Below are 16,325 nucleotides of genomic sequence, written 5' to 3'. Positions count from 1 at the left end.
GGGGGGTCTCATTTTTCCTGTGCATTACTCCTCTCCCAGTTTGGATGATGTTGCTGAGCTCGGACCTTTTGTTGACTCCCACTCTGTGATTTTTGCAGAGCACTGTGACTATTACTACCGTCTCTTTTTGTCTGTGTCTCACAGTAATGGACTGTGATAGAGTTAAGGCCTTTTGGAGGTGAGCTGTTTGAGAGCTGATGCTTAAACATGTCTGAAGTAGCTGCCGACACTTTCCCCAGCCCCTCAGCTCAGCTGAGCCCTGATGTGTCCCTCGACGGGCTCCCGGCTGAGGAGAACATGCCGGGGACCCAAAGAGAGGACAGGAGGGTCCAGGGGATAGCAGGCCTTGCTGCGACCTGCTATGTGTGCCTGGAGGCAGAGCGACTGAAGGGCTGCCTCAACTCTGAAAAGATCTGCATCGCCCCTATCCTGGCTTGCCTGCTCAGCCTTTGCCTCTGCATTGCTGGCCTCAAGTGGGTCTTTGTGGACAAGATTTTTGAGTATGACTCTCCTACCCACCTTGACCCTGGGAGGATAGGACAAGACCCAAAGAGCGCTGTGGATCCTACAGCTCTGTCTGCCTGGGTGCCTTCGGAGGTGTATGCCTCACCCTTCCCCGTACCTAGCCCCAAGAACAAGGCTGAAGTGACAGTGCAAAGTGACAGCTCGCTCGTGCCCTCCAAACCGTTCCTCCAGCCTTCTCTGTATAACCGCATCCTAGATGTCGGGCTGTTGTCCTCTGCCACACCTTCGCTGTCACCACCCGCTCTGGAGCCTACCACAGCGTCTCAGGCACAAGCAACAGAAACCAATCTCCAAACTGCTCCAAAACTTTGTAAGTAGAAGCTATGTGTTTCTTTGTTTTTTCCTTCCACAAAAAAAAAAAGGGCACTTAACTGTTCTGCAGCTGTCCTCAAGTAGGACATGTGATTGGCATGCAATGCTTAAATGTGCTAAGATGGATATTGCATGGGTTACCTTGTGAAGAAAGCACTTAGGGACCTCTGAACTTAGTTCTGAGGTGTGCATGGTAATAAACAGGGCTTCATTTGGGATCTTTGTAAAGCATCGGTACCGCCCTTTTCTCTGCATCCACTTGTAGGGAAGTATGTGATTTACTTCAAGGGTTTATCTGAGAGCTATTCCACATGGTCTATTAGCATATCTTTCTTATAAATTTAATTTGTGTCCTGTGCTGGATCTTCCATGTGTGTTCATTTTCTTTGCCTTGCCTGCAGAGCACTTCTGCTACCTCCTTCCTGAAGTCTGTGGCTGGCAAACATCCCTATCATCCTCCTGAAACACTCAGGGAGAGCAGTGGGAAAGAGCGACAGCGTATTTGGAGCAGTTAGAGACTGGGAATTATTAATTTAGCACTTAGCTTATGATCTTTCCCTTTCTTTTAAGAGCATAGCACACATTTCTCTGCGACCTTCCCCTCTCTCAGAGCTGATTCTTGTTGAAACTGTTTCTGAGACATTGCCTCGTTGACTTTTGTGGGGCATTTCAGGAAAGCATTCTTGCCAATACAGGAGAGATCAGTTTCCAAATTAGTCTTTGCTCATCCTTAAAGCAAAAAATATCCAGAGTACCTGGATTATTTTCTCAGTGGCGATCATAAATCATCAAAATACCACATTGCTGAAGTGTAATTTCTTTAACATTCATCATTTCAACCCATCAAATACAGAGCAGATCAAGTCAGCAATTCCTAAGCTGTGTAAAACTGTGCAACTCTAGTGAAAGAGAAGGTAGTGTGCTGTTGTGCCAACCGCACAAGGCTGAGCTTTCCTTTGGAAAGCTGCAGTGATCAGAACGAGCAACTGCATTCCTTGCAAATTGCATTGCAGGACCCCATCTCATTTATTCTCCCTCGTGCCTTCCCTGTAATGCTGCAGGACGGCCACCTTGTAGGTAGTACATACTGGAACTCACCCTGGAGCCCTGAAGTCACCAGAAGTTTGCTACTAAGTTTAGCCCCACCAGGACTGGACTCAGTATAGATACATAGCAATCGGATTAGATATAACATTTTGGGCCAACCACCTTGCCAGTGAAAATGAGCATAGCTAGAGTGATTTCAGCGGAGGTCCTTTCGCTGAGAGTCAGTCCTGAACAGCAATTCCGGTATCACTGAAAGAAAATTTTCAGTATTCCTGTAGAAGCCCTGCTGCCTTTTGCTTAAATAATGGGTGATAATCAGCCTTTGGCTTAAAAGTAATTTGTCTGATGAAAACAGTCTAATAGGGAAATGTTGCTGTGCAGTTAAATGACAGGGGGCTTTGTCTGTATTAAGACAGACACTACTTGAATTATTGGGACACTTAACCACCTTTGCAGTTATATAGAACTATACTAAGTGATTTTTTTTTAATTACTGATGCAGAAAATCTTTTTTTGTAGTGCAAATATCATAAGTGACATTAAAGATATGACAGCACTTTTTACTTCATAAAGTGATCAGGGACCACTGTCCAGTCAAAATGGCCTCTTTTGAGTGAGAGGAAGAAGCAACCAAAAGCTGGTTATGCCAGAACAACCCTCATCTTCTTGAATTTCCACATGTGAGGCAAAAGCCTTTATCAATAATATGCTAACTTCATTTCTGAAGTTGAAGTTGAATGAAAGGGTTGGGGGGGGGCGGGCAGGGAGAGGAAGAGATTCTTTGGCGTAGTCGCTCACAAAAAGCCATCATCTACATTCAGATCTGCTCACATCTGGGAATTAAATGGTTGTCCAGAAAGTAGGTGATTTGGTTTAGTTGTTTTGTTTTTTGTTTTTTTTTTTTTACTGTTGCCTTAATTTTCTTAAGATAAATATGTTTTAAGGCATCGCAGACTTCCAGATAGATACAGACTGAAAGGAGAGAAAGAACTGGCAGCAGGTCAAGTTTGGGTTGCTCTGAGGGAGAAGGTTGTGTAGACAGTATTTATTCTGACTGTGGCACGTAATTCAGACTACGGCAAGGGGCTGCAATTCCCTGCAAAGAAAAATAAGAAAATATTGCTGGAAAAGTACACTGCAGAAGATCTGCCTAAGAATTCAAAGAGGCATGAAAAGAACTTTTTGGACAGCTCTAAAAGCACTGTCTTGGGGTTTTTGAAACAGCTGCATTTCAAACACATCATTGTGTTTTATGTAGAGCAAGATTTGTTGGAGAGGTTGATAGATTGCATCAGTGATAACTTTTTTTTTTATGAATGCCTTTGACAGCTATAAAATTCTCAGAGAGATCGCTTGGAAAGTAGCATCTGCAAATTGGATTGTCCCTCCTTTTGCCTCTCAGTGTCCTTTTTTCCATTTCAGAGTGAGGTAACTTGTTCCCAGAAAGCACCTTTTGTGCTGATAATTTTTTTTTTTTCCGGTGCAGAAATAAAAAACAACTGACACATCTCCTATTCTGTGGCTGATGTATTGTTTCTGAACCAAGCCCTTCCATGAGTTACCAAGTCCTTTTCTCTTCTTCTCTCTTTTCTGTCTTACTCAGCATATTCCCCTTAAAGCTGTATCCTTCAAGGTCATAGTCTGCAGAGAGCTAATTGATTCTTCTTTCTCCTGGAGCCTGGGAGAGAACGCAGAAGAGAGACAATCCTAGTAATTGTGTCTGGTGCATTAGATTCAAGACTGGTCTCACTCCCACTATTATACTTTGCCCTTTATCAATACAGAAATAATCTCTTCCTTTCTGTTTGGTTTAAGTTTTATATTGTAATTTCATTTCTCCTTTGCTGAAACAGAAAGGAAAGGTGAATGTTTCAAAGCATTCCCATATTTAGGGAGCATGTCAATCTTAGCGTAATTACACCAGAGAAGATTTCCACCCTTTACCCAGGCTGGTAATAGATGTGGTTCTGTAATACCGTCAAATCTATGTTTCTGTAATAACTGCATCTATACATCTGCAAACCAACCACTCCCCTCTTTACAGGTCTTCCTGCTGCCTTCTCTTTCCTTTTAAGCAGATTTCCTCCAAAATCACTTGCCAAGGCCCATGTGGGGTTGCCTTTCTGTGGTGACAGCTCTGCCAAAGGAGTGCAGCGCTCCTGTGTTTTGGCTGTGCCCCGAAGTGGAAGTGCCTGAGCCCTTGGCTTTGGGATCGCAACTCTCCTGACTCGGTGAGGTGCCATGGGGCACACAAGAGGCAGGGCAGGAGGTAGACCACAGCACAATGACTTTGCTGGAGTGGGTTTCCCTGTCAGCAGAGCAAAAGGCCCGGCAGAGAGCAGGGTCCATAGGATGCACATCCCCAGTGGCGCATCTGCGCTACTCCTGCGTCCTTTCTGCTTTTGGCTTCCCCGGCCACCTTGGGTGCTGTGTGCTGACGGACCAGCTGCAGCCTTTGTGCCATGCTGGTGGCCAGCAGACAACCAAGAGGCATGTCTGCATCTCTCTGCCTCTGTGCCCACCGAGTTGTGCTGGCCACAGCACGCAGGGGTGGGTGAGTGGGGGCAGCACTGGACCTGTGCATGCCCCTCAGGGGTAGGCAGGGTTCCCTCCTACCTCACCGATGCTGGCCCTCACCTGGAAAACGTGGCAAAGCGGAGAAAGGGCTGTGCACTGCTGTCAGTCACCCCTGACTGGGATCGCCGCTTTCTTGTGTTTCTGATTTCTGCTGCCACTTCAGGTGTGCTGGGCCAGCATCAGTGAAGACTGCTGCTTTCTGATCCTCAGTGGAAAAAAAGTGTTTTTAAGAGTGCCTCTGAGGACTGGTAGTGGGTGTTTACCTAGGAAGTGGTCTCAGCTCCCCTCCAAAGTTATCTAGCACAATGGCTGAATTTCTTATGTCTTTTTAGAGCTAGGGATGGGGAAAATATAGACAAAACTAGCCTGTCCCTGGTTTTGGTATCATACTGTAAATATTCCTTGCAACTTCTCTCTGCGTCTTTCACCTCTGCTTGTTCTTTCTCAGCTCTGCATTTGATGTCCTTGCTTCTATACATAGCGATTGGTGAAGGTCTGTATTTTACCTCTGCGGCAGGCTGGAGGGAGCCTTTCCCTCCAGTTATAGGTGCTGCAGCCCAGCTGAAGGCTTCCATTTGTGGACAGCGAGGGCTTGCTCATAACAGCTTCACACAGTGTTTCTTCTTTTTGTTGAAACAGTCTAATTCTGATTCATGCGCTGCAGTTCAAATCCCCATCACAGCGCCATAGGGTTGAGTCCATACCTAGCAGCCTCTGAAAGTGTCAAGGTCAGGGATGTCTCGGAGAGCTGCACGGGACTGTACTTACAGGAGGGGACAGCAGATGATACAGCACAGGCTCTATACCAGCCTTTTCTACACTCACTGTTATTATGCAGGGCAGCGCTACAAGGAAGATGGCTCCCCAAAGCTTGAAGATGCAAGAGGAGAGCACCTTAAAGCAGATGTTGCTCTATTTCTGATACAGTATTGAGGTTGGTTAGCCTCAGACACCTGACTTAAGTGCCTACATTAGGAAGCTAGGCAGCCTTCAGCTTCCTATTCAGCATAAAGGAAAAGACCTCCCCCAGGCAATTCCCCAGCAGTGACTCTAGCAGGGGTAACTCTCTTGCTCCAATGAGTGTATAGGGAGACAAACCTTGCAATTCAGTTTCTAAGTTAAATGTCTGCCAAACAATATGAAGACTTGTTTTGAAAGCCGTAGCTTTTCTTTGATGTATCCTGTGAATTAACAACATCTTGTCACAGGGAAGTTATAATTAATCACGGTTAAGATACCAGACAAGTTGAGCCTAACTCAAGAGCATAATAAAGAGATGCTGATCTCAGTAGGCCCTGGAGACACAACTGGGCCTCCATTAACAAGCAGTAATAAAGCAAGTGCCACTGTACTGAGCCAGCCAGTCTGTATTTCTGTGAAACATATCTTTCTCTGGTGTCCCAAAGGTCATGGTGGCTTACGGATGTATATACTTGTGGCAGGAACACTCAGAGTAAAGTGGGATTGGGACTGATGGGGTGACATGCATAAGACACGGCAATTTTTAGGGAGTTCAGGTCCATTAAGTCTTCTAAAATGATAACTTGGACTTTGTCTCCCCAGCCCAGTTACTCATACTGACTTTAAAATGACTGCAACAAACACAGAGTTTGTTCAGATATATTTATTGTTTTGTTTCTTTTTGTATCTCTACCAGTGCCCTTTTTAAGACTCACTGCTTGCATAGAAACAGTTCTTCTATTTAATACACAGAAGACTGAACTGATCGGTCTTGCATTTCTTTCTCTTGCACAAGTACTCCAAATTCATGGCTTTCAAAATTGTCTCATGGGTGTGGTTTTTCTTTCGTGCACCATGCATCATGCACAGAACATGATGGAGAAAAAGCAGGATTTCTCAAAGTATTTTCTCTTAATAACAGTCTGAATTTCTCAGTGCAAAATAGATCTCTGCCCTTGTATTTAGTTTTAAAAGCTTCATTTTACTTTGTTAATTTCACTGAGAATACATCATGATTCACGCTACATGGAACTTCTGCATGGTCTCCCTCCACATTTATATATGTATGCATATGTAAGTATAGAAAATACAACAGGTATATGGAGTATATGGCCATTGTTTATTAAAAATGACATCTGGGACTGTACTGCATCATAAGTTTCTAAGCAAAACTGATTAATAATTGATGTCATAACAAAACCTAGGGTTTGGGTTTCCACTGCAGGGGACTGAAATTATCCTCCTTCACTATCTATTGTACTTCTAAGTGGAATATTTATTTCCTATTCATGCACTGCAAATAAACACACACAACGGCTCACCTCAGATTTGCAGTGCCTAACCTTTAGGTGCAGAGAAACCTTGGGGAACTTTCTCAGCATCAGATGAGAAGGCAGAATTTGCTGGAGGCTAAGTAGCAGGTTAATTGTGATGCAGAGCTGGAATGATATAAATGAGCGTTTTCATCATTTGCAGTCTTGCTAATGGAAATGCAATAGATTTGCTGCAGAAATCCAACTCAGAATCAATAGCAATGCAATGAGGCAGCTGGTTCAGGGAGAGCACATTTGATGCCAATCTGCTGCAGACAGCACCTGGGCAGAGACTGCGCCGGCTCTCTGTCAGGAAAGGGCAGACAGCCCCAGAAGATGCCACAGCAGGTGGTGAAAGAGTTCCAAAAGGAAAAAGCCTGCTTCACCTGTGATGGGGTAGTGTTAGGAGAAAAGGTTTTCTCTCACTGAGAGAGAATTGTTTTCTTTGAGGCATTCAGACCTGTTTGGACTCAAAGATGTCTTTTTTGTTACAAGGTACTAGGTTAAGCAATGATAGGAGTCTTTGTGCTTCAGGTCATGTTCAGGCCACATGAAATTAAGGAAGGACTGAGTTACAACATGTAACTTCAGAGGCGGTTTTAGCATGTCTCCTACTAGGGGATTGTGCCCTCTTGTTCCCCAGGCAGATCACAGAGAAGAGCAGGTACTGCCTTTTTGCAGATTGCTTTATAGTAGGCATACTGGCTACCTTTACTATTTATATTGCAGGGAGCCCAGTTTCCTGGAGAGTGAGCACTGTGTGAATCACATCTTGATCTTTCACGTTAAAACGTTATATGAAGTACCAGACTCAGCAGGAGGTACACATTAAACTCAAGAGCCTGAGCATGACCGTTGTTTGGCAATTACAGTGCTCTTGAAAGTAGCAAAGGAGAAATACCTATGCAATATTTTGGGGCAATGTAATGTCTGCTTATTTACACCCTGTCCTGGCTCATCCTGTCTCTCATTCCCCTCCCCCATCCCCAGTAGAGTCTTAGTCACTGAGACAAAAGGAAAGGTTTTATCTGGGGAAAAATGGGCAGGAACAAATCCAGTGGGACATGGCTGGCCGCCGCTCAGGGATACTCTAAGCTAAACCAGAGGCAAAGTCCATTCAGCTCTGAACAAGATCAGTGGTGCTGTGGCATCCATCTATTACGTTTGGTCCTGTATTGTTTTATTATGAAAGGCTTATTTTAATATATATCTTCTCACAGAGTACATGCCACTTTTTCACATATGCTTTCACTACCCCCTCCCCCACTTTTTCTTTTTTATATCTATGCTTCATCCTGGAACTTGCTGGCAGTGCATTCTCATAACTCAGACAGCTTTTTATTTTGGCAATGAATATTGCTTCAGTTTTTGAGATGAAAGGAAATCAATACTGGGTTGGTAGTCACATGGCACTGGGGGGAGTATATGAAGCTATGATCTTAAGCATGATTCATGACATAGTTCAGAATTTCTATGGAATTCCTGAAAGATATTTGAATTTTACAATTTTTAACAGTCAATTAATTCATATGATTAGACAGATCAAAGGAGAAAAAAAGAGTATCAAGCTCGTTCAAAAGCCTTTCTCTTACACAAAAAAAAAAAGAAAAAAAAAGAAAAAAAAAGAAAAAGACTCCAAGCTCATAAAAGATGACTGGAATCTTCTAAGGTGGTAGCCAGTGTAAAGCTGCTGCAACTGGATCTTGAGAAGACAAACTTATGCTTTTCGCTATATTAAATCTGTATAATTAATTTAGTTTTTCAGCGTGAACGAAATGGCCTGAGTTTCCACTGGCATAAAGCTTCTCAGGTCTATAGACCTGCAAGACCTAGTGGAGCATTGGGATGTGATGGTCTATGACCTACATGACACAGAGTATCTTCCTGACTAAGGTTTCTTCCAGACCCCCACTGGTTGTGGTGTGGAGAGTGAAACATTGTCTGCCTTTTCGCTTATTCTAGCTTCTCTTTTAAACAGAACTGCCTACTTTGACTCTGAAACTATCTGTTTCTATTCTGGCCATTTGTTCATTTACACCTTTCTCTCCTAGATTAAAAAGCTCTTCTGTGCCATGTATTTTCTCTTCACAAAGGTGCATATACACTGTAATCAGCTCAGCTTTGGATAAGCCTTTTTGACAGGACAGGCAGGCTGAGCTCCATAATTCTCCCCATGGAGGGAATTGTTTTCAGTCCTTGAATTATTTCATCCCCCTTCACGCTTTCTTAGTTTTCAGATAAATAGAGCTATAATTTTGATATGATACTTACACATGGACTAGTCCAAAATCCCAATGAAGAACAACAAAATCTGTTCAGTGTCTTGGTCACTGTTCAGAATCACTCAAGATGCATGAAGTAGCACTGGTGTCTGTTTAATATTTTAAGTAGTAAATCAGTAATAACGTCCAGTCAGAGCAGAAGACCCATGTCTCACACATGCAAGGGCCCTCACTGTCCTGCTTCTTGACCCTCAAGTTTGCATGCTTCTTCTTACTGGGGTGGAACAACAATCCTAAGGGCCAGTCAAGGGTAGAAAAGACAAATATCGCTTAGCTTCGGCAATGCTGTGTCCATTTTATGAGGCGTTTCAGCTCTCTCGTTCCGCAGCTGGTTGTGTCCTGCTCTGAAGGATGCCCTTAGCAAGGCTTCTTTGGTGAACAGGAGGTCAGTTCAATGGTTTTAGCTCTGCAGGCTCCCCTATTCGCTTGATTTCTGCTCATGCTTTCAAAGATTTCTCCCTCTGTGCCCTGCTCACACTTCTCCCATTGTTGGCCCAAGGACCATTGCATCAGTTTTCCCTTCATTCAGTTTATTGTCTCAGCTCCTCCAACATTTGGTTCTTTCTTGCAAAAGCAGAAATAGCCTCAGAGCATGGTTGTGTGGCAGGCAAGGACTTGGGTATTTGTGCATCGCTCCTGTCTACTCAGCTTAAAGACACCTTGCTTAAGTGGTGGATTCTTTTGTATTTCTGTCCTACAGTTGGTCTGCTACATGGACTCAACCTGTTAGGGTTGCATGATGCCCAAGCATCTTATATCATCACAGGACATGGGAATTAGGGGGCATGATCATATCAAGAAAGTCACAATGGCTAATAATTTCAAGATAGCTGCGGCTTTCAAGACATTTTTATATTTTCAAGATAGCTTTTCTTGGGCTGTAGGTGTGCTCAGCAGGACAGTTAGCAATGTGAAGGTAATACTGCCTTAGCAAGGGAAATGAAGTGTATCAGAGTGAGAGAGAAAACTGTAGGGGAATGGAAGAATGATCATTTCTGTATCTAGTCTGAGCTGGTGAGGGAACAAACTAGTGTGTGTTGTTAGGGTTTTAGGAATTAAGGAGCACAGGAAAGAGAGATGACAAAAGGCTTCCTGCTGTGTTGATATAGGGGCTTGAAGGAGCTTGAGCTCATACTTGCAAGAGAGGAACGTCACTAAGTAGCCAAGGAAGTGCCAGGACACTGGGAAGAAATGTTTATATCTGCCAAGCATAGGAGAACAGGGGACGTCTGATCCTTTCTTGACTGGAAGAAAGCAGGAAGAATCTGTTCCCCAGTGCCACAGATACCTGCAGTCTGCCTGGGACTTGCAGGAGATCCCAAAGCAGCTTTTCCCGCTGCTGGGGGGCTGGACTATGAGTGCAATCATCAATTCTTTGGCCATGCTGCATTTCTAAGGGAACCTCTGCAGGGCAGATCCTCTTGCCATCCGGCCATGCTGAGTATGAGCTCCTGACTGAGGCTGAGATCTAAGGCAGTGCCCCTCGCACCCTGCTTTCCCCAGCCTCCCTAAAGGCTGGAGCCACTGTGCTCTGCCTGTGCAGCAAATGCTGTAAAGCATCCCTGTGTCACTGAATTCCCCCTGTCACTTTGTTAAAAGCCCTCATTGCACTCCAGCCATTGCCTCGTGGAGGTTAGCCAGTCTACCCTACTTTTTGGAGACGTTGATTTAATGATAGCATTAATAGATTTTGAAGGTTATCAGTAACAATTTTTGCAAACTCCTTCAGCTATGTAATTTTTGGGACGTATGGCTGTGTATGTGTTCTGTTTGTCAGCAAAGAAAGGCTGGGTTTCAGGATCAAAAAGCCAATAAATGCATTAGCACACAGAGTCTTTTCTTCAAAGGCAGTTAACAGAAAGAGACCTCAAAATTCTCCTTTTGCTTTATAAAATGGTATCTGGCCAGTAAAACCAACAAATACACTGGTTTTTGAACATGTGAAGGTTCAAGGACATGGCTAGCAACCTCTCTGTTGCTTGCTAGCTCCAAGCATTTGAATTCACCATGCTGTAGAGATTAATGGAAATCTCTCAGATAAGTAGCTTTTTCAAGCAACCGTGTAATTTTCCTAATTGTTGTTAATCGATTGTTTAGTGTGTGCAGTTTTTCCTTCTCCAAATTTGGAGGCAGGATTAAAAAAACATGTTCTGTAAGTGTATTCAGATAACTGCTACAAGCCTAGGAAGCAGATTTACTAGCTGTGAATCAGAGGAAGTATTAGTTCCCTCAAGCCACTTAGCTGGGGAGAAGCTGGCAGGGGAGGGGGCTAAAGACAAAGAAAACGGAAAAATATTCTGATGCTTCCTGAACAGGACTGAGATCCAGCAAGCATGGCATGTCAATGTGTTAGCATTCAAAGAAGAATTTGGTATCTAAATTGACTTGCCTCTAACAGATATCTAGCAGGTTCCCAAAGTTGCAGAGTAATGTGTGGTTATGCTCTGCTTTTTCTTTTGCAGATTATCTGTAATGTCTTCTCAGGGCTGTTACCAATACTTTCAGGATGCTAATACACATTGATTTTAACAAATGGGTATACCAGCGCTACTATCAGATGTTAACCCACATTTCATTCACATACTAATTTTCATACATTACTCTGTTTTACAAATGGTGATGGCATAATGACAAAATATTCCTGATAATTAATCCAAAATGATGACTTAGCAGAAATACTGATAAAGTTTTAAAAAATTACAGCTTGCAAATATTGTTCAAGTCATGTAAATACTGACCCTGCAGAAGAAGACTTAAAAATGTTAGTCAATAGAGAAAGATCAGACAAATAACTTGATCATGACTTTTGTGTAATGACAAGTCATCTAAGACAAAATTTGGGGTATTTGGTTCTGGCAAGGAAACACTGCATCATGTGACATTGAGCTGAAAATAGATTATTCAAGCTAGAAATTAACCACAGTTTTTTTAAGAATAAGCCTGTTCAACTGCTGGAATTTTTACTTTGGCATTTAACTGACCTCCACCAACTGCATGGGAAGAACATGTATCCCAACCGGTAATGTCACCAATTGCACCACAGTAACGTGCTACTCCAAGGTGATTGATTGATATCCCAATCTCATCAAGAGAAAAGCTTTAGCAAATTCAAATCCCACCCTCTAGTGACTTTGGGTGAATGCAGATTTCTTCATGTTTATGGTCATTACTTGAAACAACTCTTTACCTACACGCTGACTCTGGTTTTTGCTGAAAACTAATGGGCAGTTCAGCTACACTGGCCTTTCTTTTACCTTATGGTGAGTTCAGGACTGAAAATGCTCTCTACCTTTCAGCTGCAGCTCAACCTCTCTGTGCTGCATGTAAAAATAAAAGAAACCTTGGAATAATCATCTGAAATCTTGGAATGACCATTTAAAATCTAACACTAATTCTGCTTTAAATTATGCTAATTTGAAGAGCATTATGTTCCATTCTTGTGGGGAGCCCATACGGTGAATATTCATAAAGCATAAGAAGACTATGTAGCAGAAGGACCACAAATCTAGACATATCTGTAAAACTACAAGAGCTTCTGGGGATGTTCACTTGCTAACGGAGCTTTTAAAGTTGTCAATTTTTGACTTCCCATGTGTGATCTCAACCTCAGTCTTTCCTGTGCTTCATTTTCTCGCACTGTTAGTGATCTGCCCTTTTCATTGCTTGAGAAGCCTTCAAGCTCATGCTGCTTGGCATTCTCAGTAGACTTGGACCCAGAGGTCTGCTCCTGAAGGCAGCTCGTGTTTTGAATTATGTATGAGTCCATCACGGAGGGGCTGCGCTTTTTTGGGGGAGGTAATGCAAGGGAGTCTAAGTAATATAGTGACACTTTTCATTTTTCATGTCCTAGCTCGGTTAAGAGCAGCCCTTGAATTGTGTCATTTTTCTCCCATGTGACTGTTTAATCACCTGAGAGAGTACCAGCCACAGTTTTGTGGTGAGATTGATTATACTCCCAACAAAGTGCTTCCTTCAGCTGAGCGCCGGGAAGTAGCCAGTTTAGCAGCTAATGGGCTTCAGTCTGAAGGGGAAATGGCGACTGTGATTGAAATGTCACTGCGGTGCATGCCAGCTCTTTCAGCTGCGTGCTGAACAGAACTGATATCCTGGGGGGGTCGTTCACATGGGGGGGGGAGATATTCCTGAGCTTGACCACACAAAGCTGTGCTGTGGGCGTCACTTCACCTTCTCCTTTGAAAGCATAAGGGGGGGCAGGTGTGGGAATATCCAGACCTGCAAGTAGAGAAGGATGTTGCTGCAGATGTAACAAGGATTTTGTTTGCACTGTTAGCCTGCATTGCCATAAAGCTGGGACTGTGAGGTTTGCAATATCACCGCTGGCATTGGCAAAGTGCGCTGCAGGACCAGGTGGGACCTCAGTTTGCATGGCATGAGACAAAGAGAACTGTAACAGAGTGATCTTCCACGAACACCTCCCAACACACATTTTGATGGCAGCCTGCACTCATATCCATTACAAGCCTGGGAGAGAACTAAGGAAATATACTCACCAGCCCCATTTTACATAGTGTGAGTCAATAATAACATCGTAGGTGACAGTTTACAAATGTTTTGCCTTGCTTGGGTGAATTCACAGTCTCTGAGTGCCAACAGCTCCTCTTACAGAGGCCTCTGTGATTTACCCAGTATCACAGAAGAAACCTGTGGCACAAGAATTAAGTCCCACAGCCTGACAGGTGGCTGTCCATTCTTTAAAGGGTAGCACGAACTAATCAAAATCCAGGAAGAAAGGGGAGAAATGTCTCAAGTAAAGGGTAGTAAGTATAATTGCATAAAGATGCAACAAAGCAAAAATCATTCCAGAATCCTTCAATTACAGAGGTGGATTTTTTTTTTAGATTGTGATAAGAAATACTATTTAAAATATATAGGAAGACAATATGTCTTCACTGTTAAAAAACATTCCTTTCTGGCATTTATCGCTAAAAATGGATTAAATAAATGTAAACAAAATCAGATCCTGACATTTCAAGTCAGGCTGTTTTCTGTCATTGCTTCATTGAATGTAATAGACTGTTAGCTAACAGCTTCCTTCAGAAAAAAATAGCAAACGTTATTGACATTTGACAATTGACAATTTAGCCAAAGTCTGGGGATCACATTTCCCAGAGTTGAGAGCTTTGAATGTCGAAGACTTGTTACCCACCCTTTGGCTGAACTTCAACCAGCTGCAGGGCCTGTTTATTTGTTTGTGTTTGTTTCTGTTTTCTGGTTTTGTTTTCTCTTTTATTTGTTTGTTTGTTTGTTTTTAATAGAGATCGATTGCTTCTTTCCAAATCTTTGCCAGTTTCAATTTCTGTGCATAAATATGCAAAATCAGTTGGTCTTTTTGAACACTGTATGCTCCCATGGCTGTTTTTTCACTGACTGGTGCGTAGCATGGGTCCAGGCCTCAGTTCCTCAGCCACTCATGTACCCCCATTAAATTTAGCAGCCTTGACTTGCACAAAGCAAGGTTGCAGGCAATAATTTCACACCATCACCTCCTAAGTCTCTGGCCAGAGGCTTTCTTTCTGGGCAGCGGCAGTCACCGTGTGGCTCTCCCGCTTGGGCCGGGGGAGGAAGGAGCCCATGGTCTGCCAGACAGATGGATGGGGGGTAATGTGAAGGGTCTGCGGCCCCATCACTGCGTCAGTGGCAGAGGGAGGGAGAGCAGTCCCCACAGTGCTGCTCGAGGAGGGTGCAGGCATCCGACGGGTATGCAGTGCAGGGATGGCTCCAGTCCACTGGGCAAACAGGCAGACCCCTGAGGTACGGGAAGAAGGGACGTAAGCACTCTCTGAACGCTCATGGGGGACTCATAGATCTGAGTGCAATCTCTTTGGCATAAATTCCCCTCCTTGCTGGTCACTCCCATCCAGAAGGATGTTTTAGGTTTACCCCTCACTATTGTCATTACTGTAATAAATTGAGGATAATTGCTTGGCTTGAAACAGCTCTGCCTTCTGCTGTGTAGGTGGGGAAATGATGCCAGGAACAATCCTTTCTTCTCCTGCCAGTTTGCTTTTCTCTGCAGCAGGGACACTATACATACCGGTTCTGTATAGCTGCTGCTGTTAGCAAAAAGCAACGTAAGCACTGCCTCAGCTAGAAATGCAAGATTGATTACATTAGATGTGCTTTATTCCCAGTGTCCTGCATGAAATCAGCTCCTGAATAGGTTAAAGCTGTTGCTTCAGAGTGGAAAATGCCAATGTTAATACAGGGTTTATAGCGGACGGACAGCTTGGTACAGTGGACGAATGCATGGGATTGGGTCCCTGCCAGACTTGTATCTGAGGAGGGAGGTCAAATGAAGGTTTGCATGTGATGATATCTCCTATACCAAACTCAGCATGTGACCAGTTGCTGGGACACCCCAGGGAGCTGTATCCTTTTTACGTCTGAGTTCAGATCTGCTATGATGCCATTTACAGAAGACTCAAACATGTTTTCAGCCATGGCCCAAATTATTCTGCTGCTTCACAGCAAGGGCAGGACATCATGATACCACTTTAAATCCCACTCTAAAATAAAACAAATGTTCTGGAAAGTGTCTAGTTTGAAACTGCAGGGAAATTACTGGAAGTAGAGCAGAGCACATGATGCCTACTGCCCGGGCAAGAGCCTCTGTGTTGTCCTTGTGCACTGCAAGAGGGAGGGATCCTACCTCTTCTTTGGGACAAGGTACAATATCCACAACGCAAAATAGCCTTTGCTGCCTGTCAGTCCAGGCCCTCTACTCCACTGGCCCAGCATCAGTGATGGTGAAGAGGTTAAGGGATTTTGGCGCGGCTCTAGAGCAGGGAGATCAACTTCTGCCTTGCCCTTGCTCTATGATACTCTTCTCTGGTGATTCACTGAGTAGAGAAGAAAACGGCCTTACCAGCCGTATGAAGCCAGCATACCGCCCAGGTGAGTTTGTGGCTCTTGGCTCTTGGGGGATGGATGTGCAAATGAACAGACAAGTGTCTTTTCCATCTGTCTTATCTCCAAAAACCCAGCCTTAGAGTTCAGTTTCTGAGTGTTCCTGTATGATCAGTGTAGGCTCCCACTTATTAACACCATGGCTGGCATAGGGCTATTCACAGCCAGAGTGGAGATTTGCACAGAGCTATAGTGAAATGTATGGTTCTCTCCAAGAAGGAGAGAGTGCTGCTGGTCCATGACCTGTCCCTAAAGAGGGCTGCACAGAGCCTTGCATCATGCTCCTGTGTCCCCAGACCCCATGTGCTGCACAGCATCTCATTTGTGGCACCCCTTTGCTGGTAACCCATCTTCCAGAGCAGACATTGTTAGGAGTGGATGG

General features: G+C 43.9%; 1 protein-coding gene across 2 annotated transcripts in view; it reads left to right on the top strand.

The window, feature by feature from the left end:
- The window catches only part of NRG1 (neuregulin 1), a 102,480-nt gene continuing 86,155 nt past the window's right edge, over positions 1–16,325 (top strand). For both annotated transcript variants that reach the window (XM_009700592.1, XM_009700591.1), the window contains exon 1: positions 1–835. In XM_009700592.1, coding sequence (XP_009698894.1) covers positions 208–835 — 628 coding nt within the window. In that variant the 5' untranslated portion in view covers positions 1–207. The remainder of the gene's footprint in view (positions 836–16,325) is intronic.

Source organism: Cariama cristata, unplaced genomic scaffold, assembly GCF_000690535.1.
Source record: "Cariama cristata isolate BGI_N322 unplaced genomic scaffold, ASM69053v1 scaffold32885, whole genome shotgun sequence".
NCBI lineage: Eukaryota > Metazoa > Chordata > Aves > Cariamiformes > Cariamidae > Cariama > Cariama cristata.
Note: the sequence above shows the minus strand (reverse complement) of the source record. Positions and strands in the feature narration are given on the sequence as shown.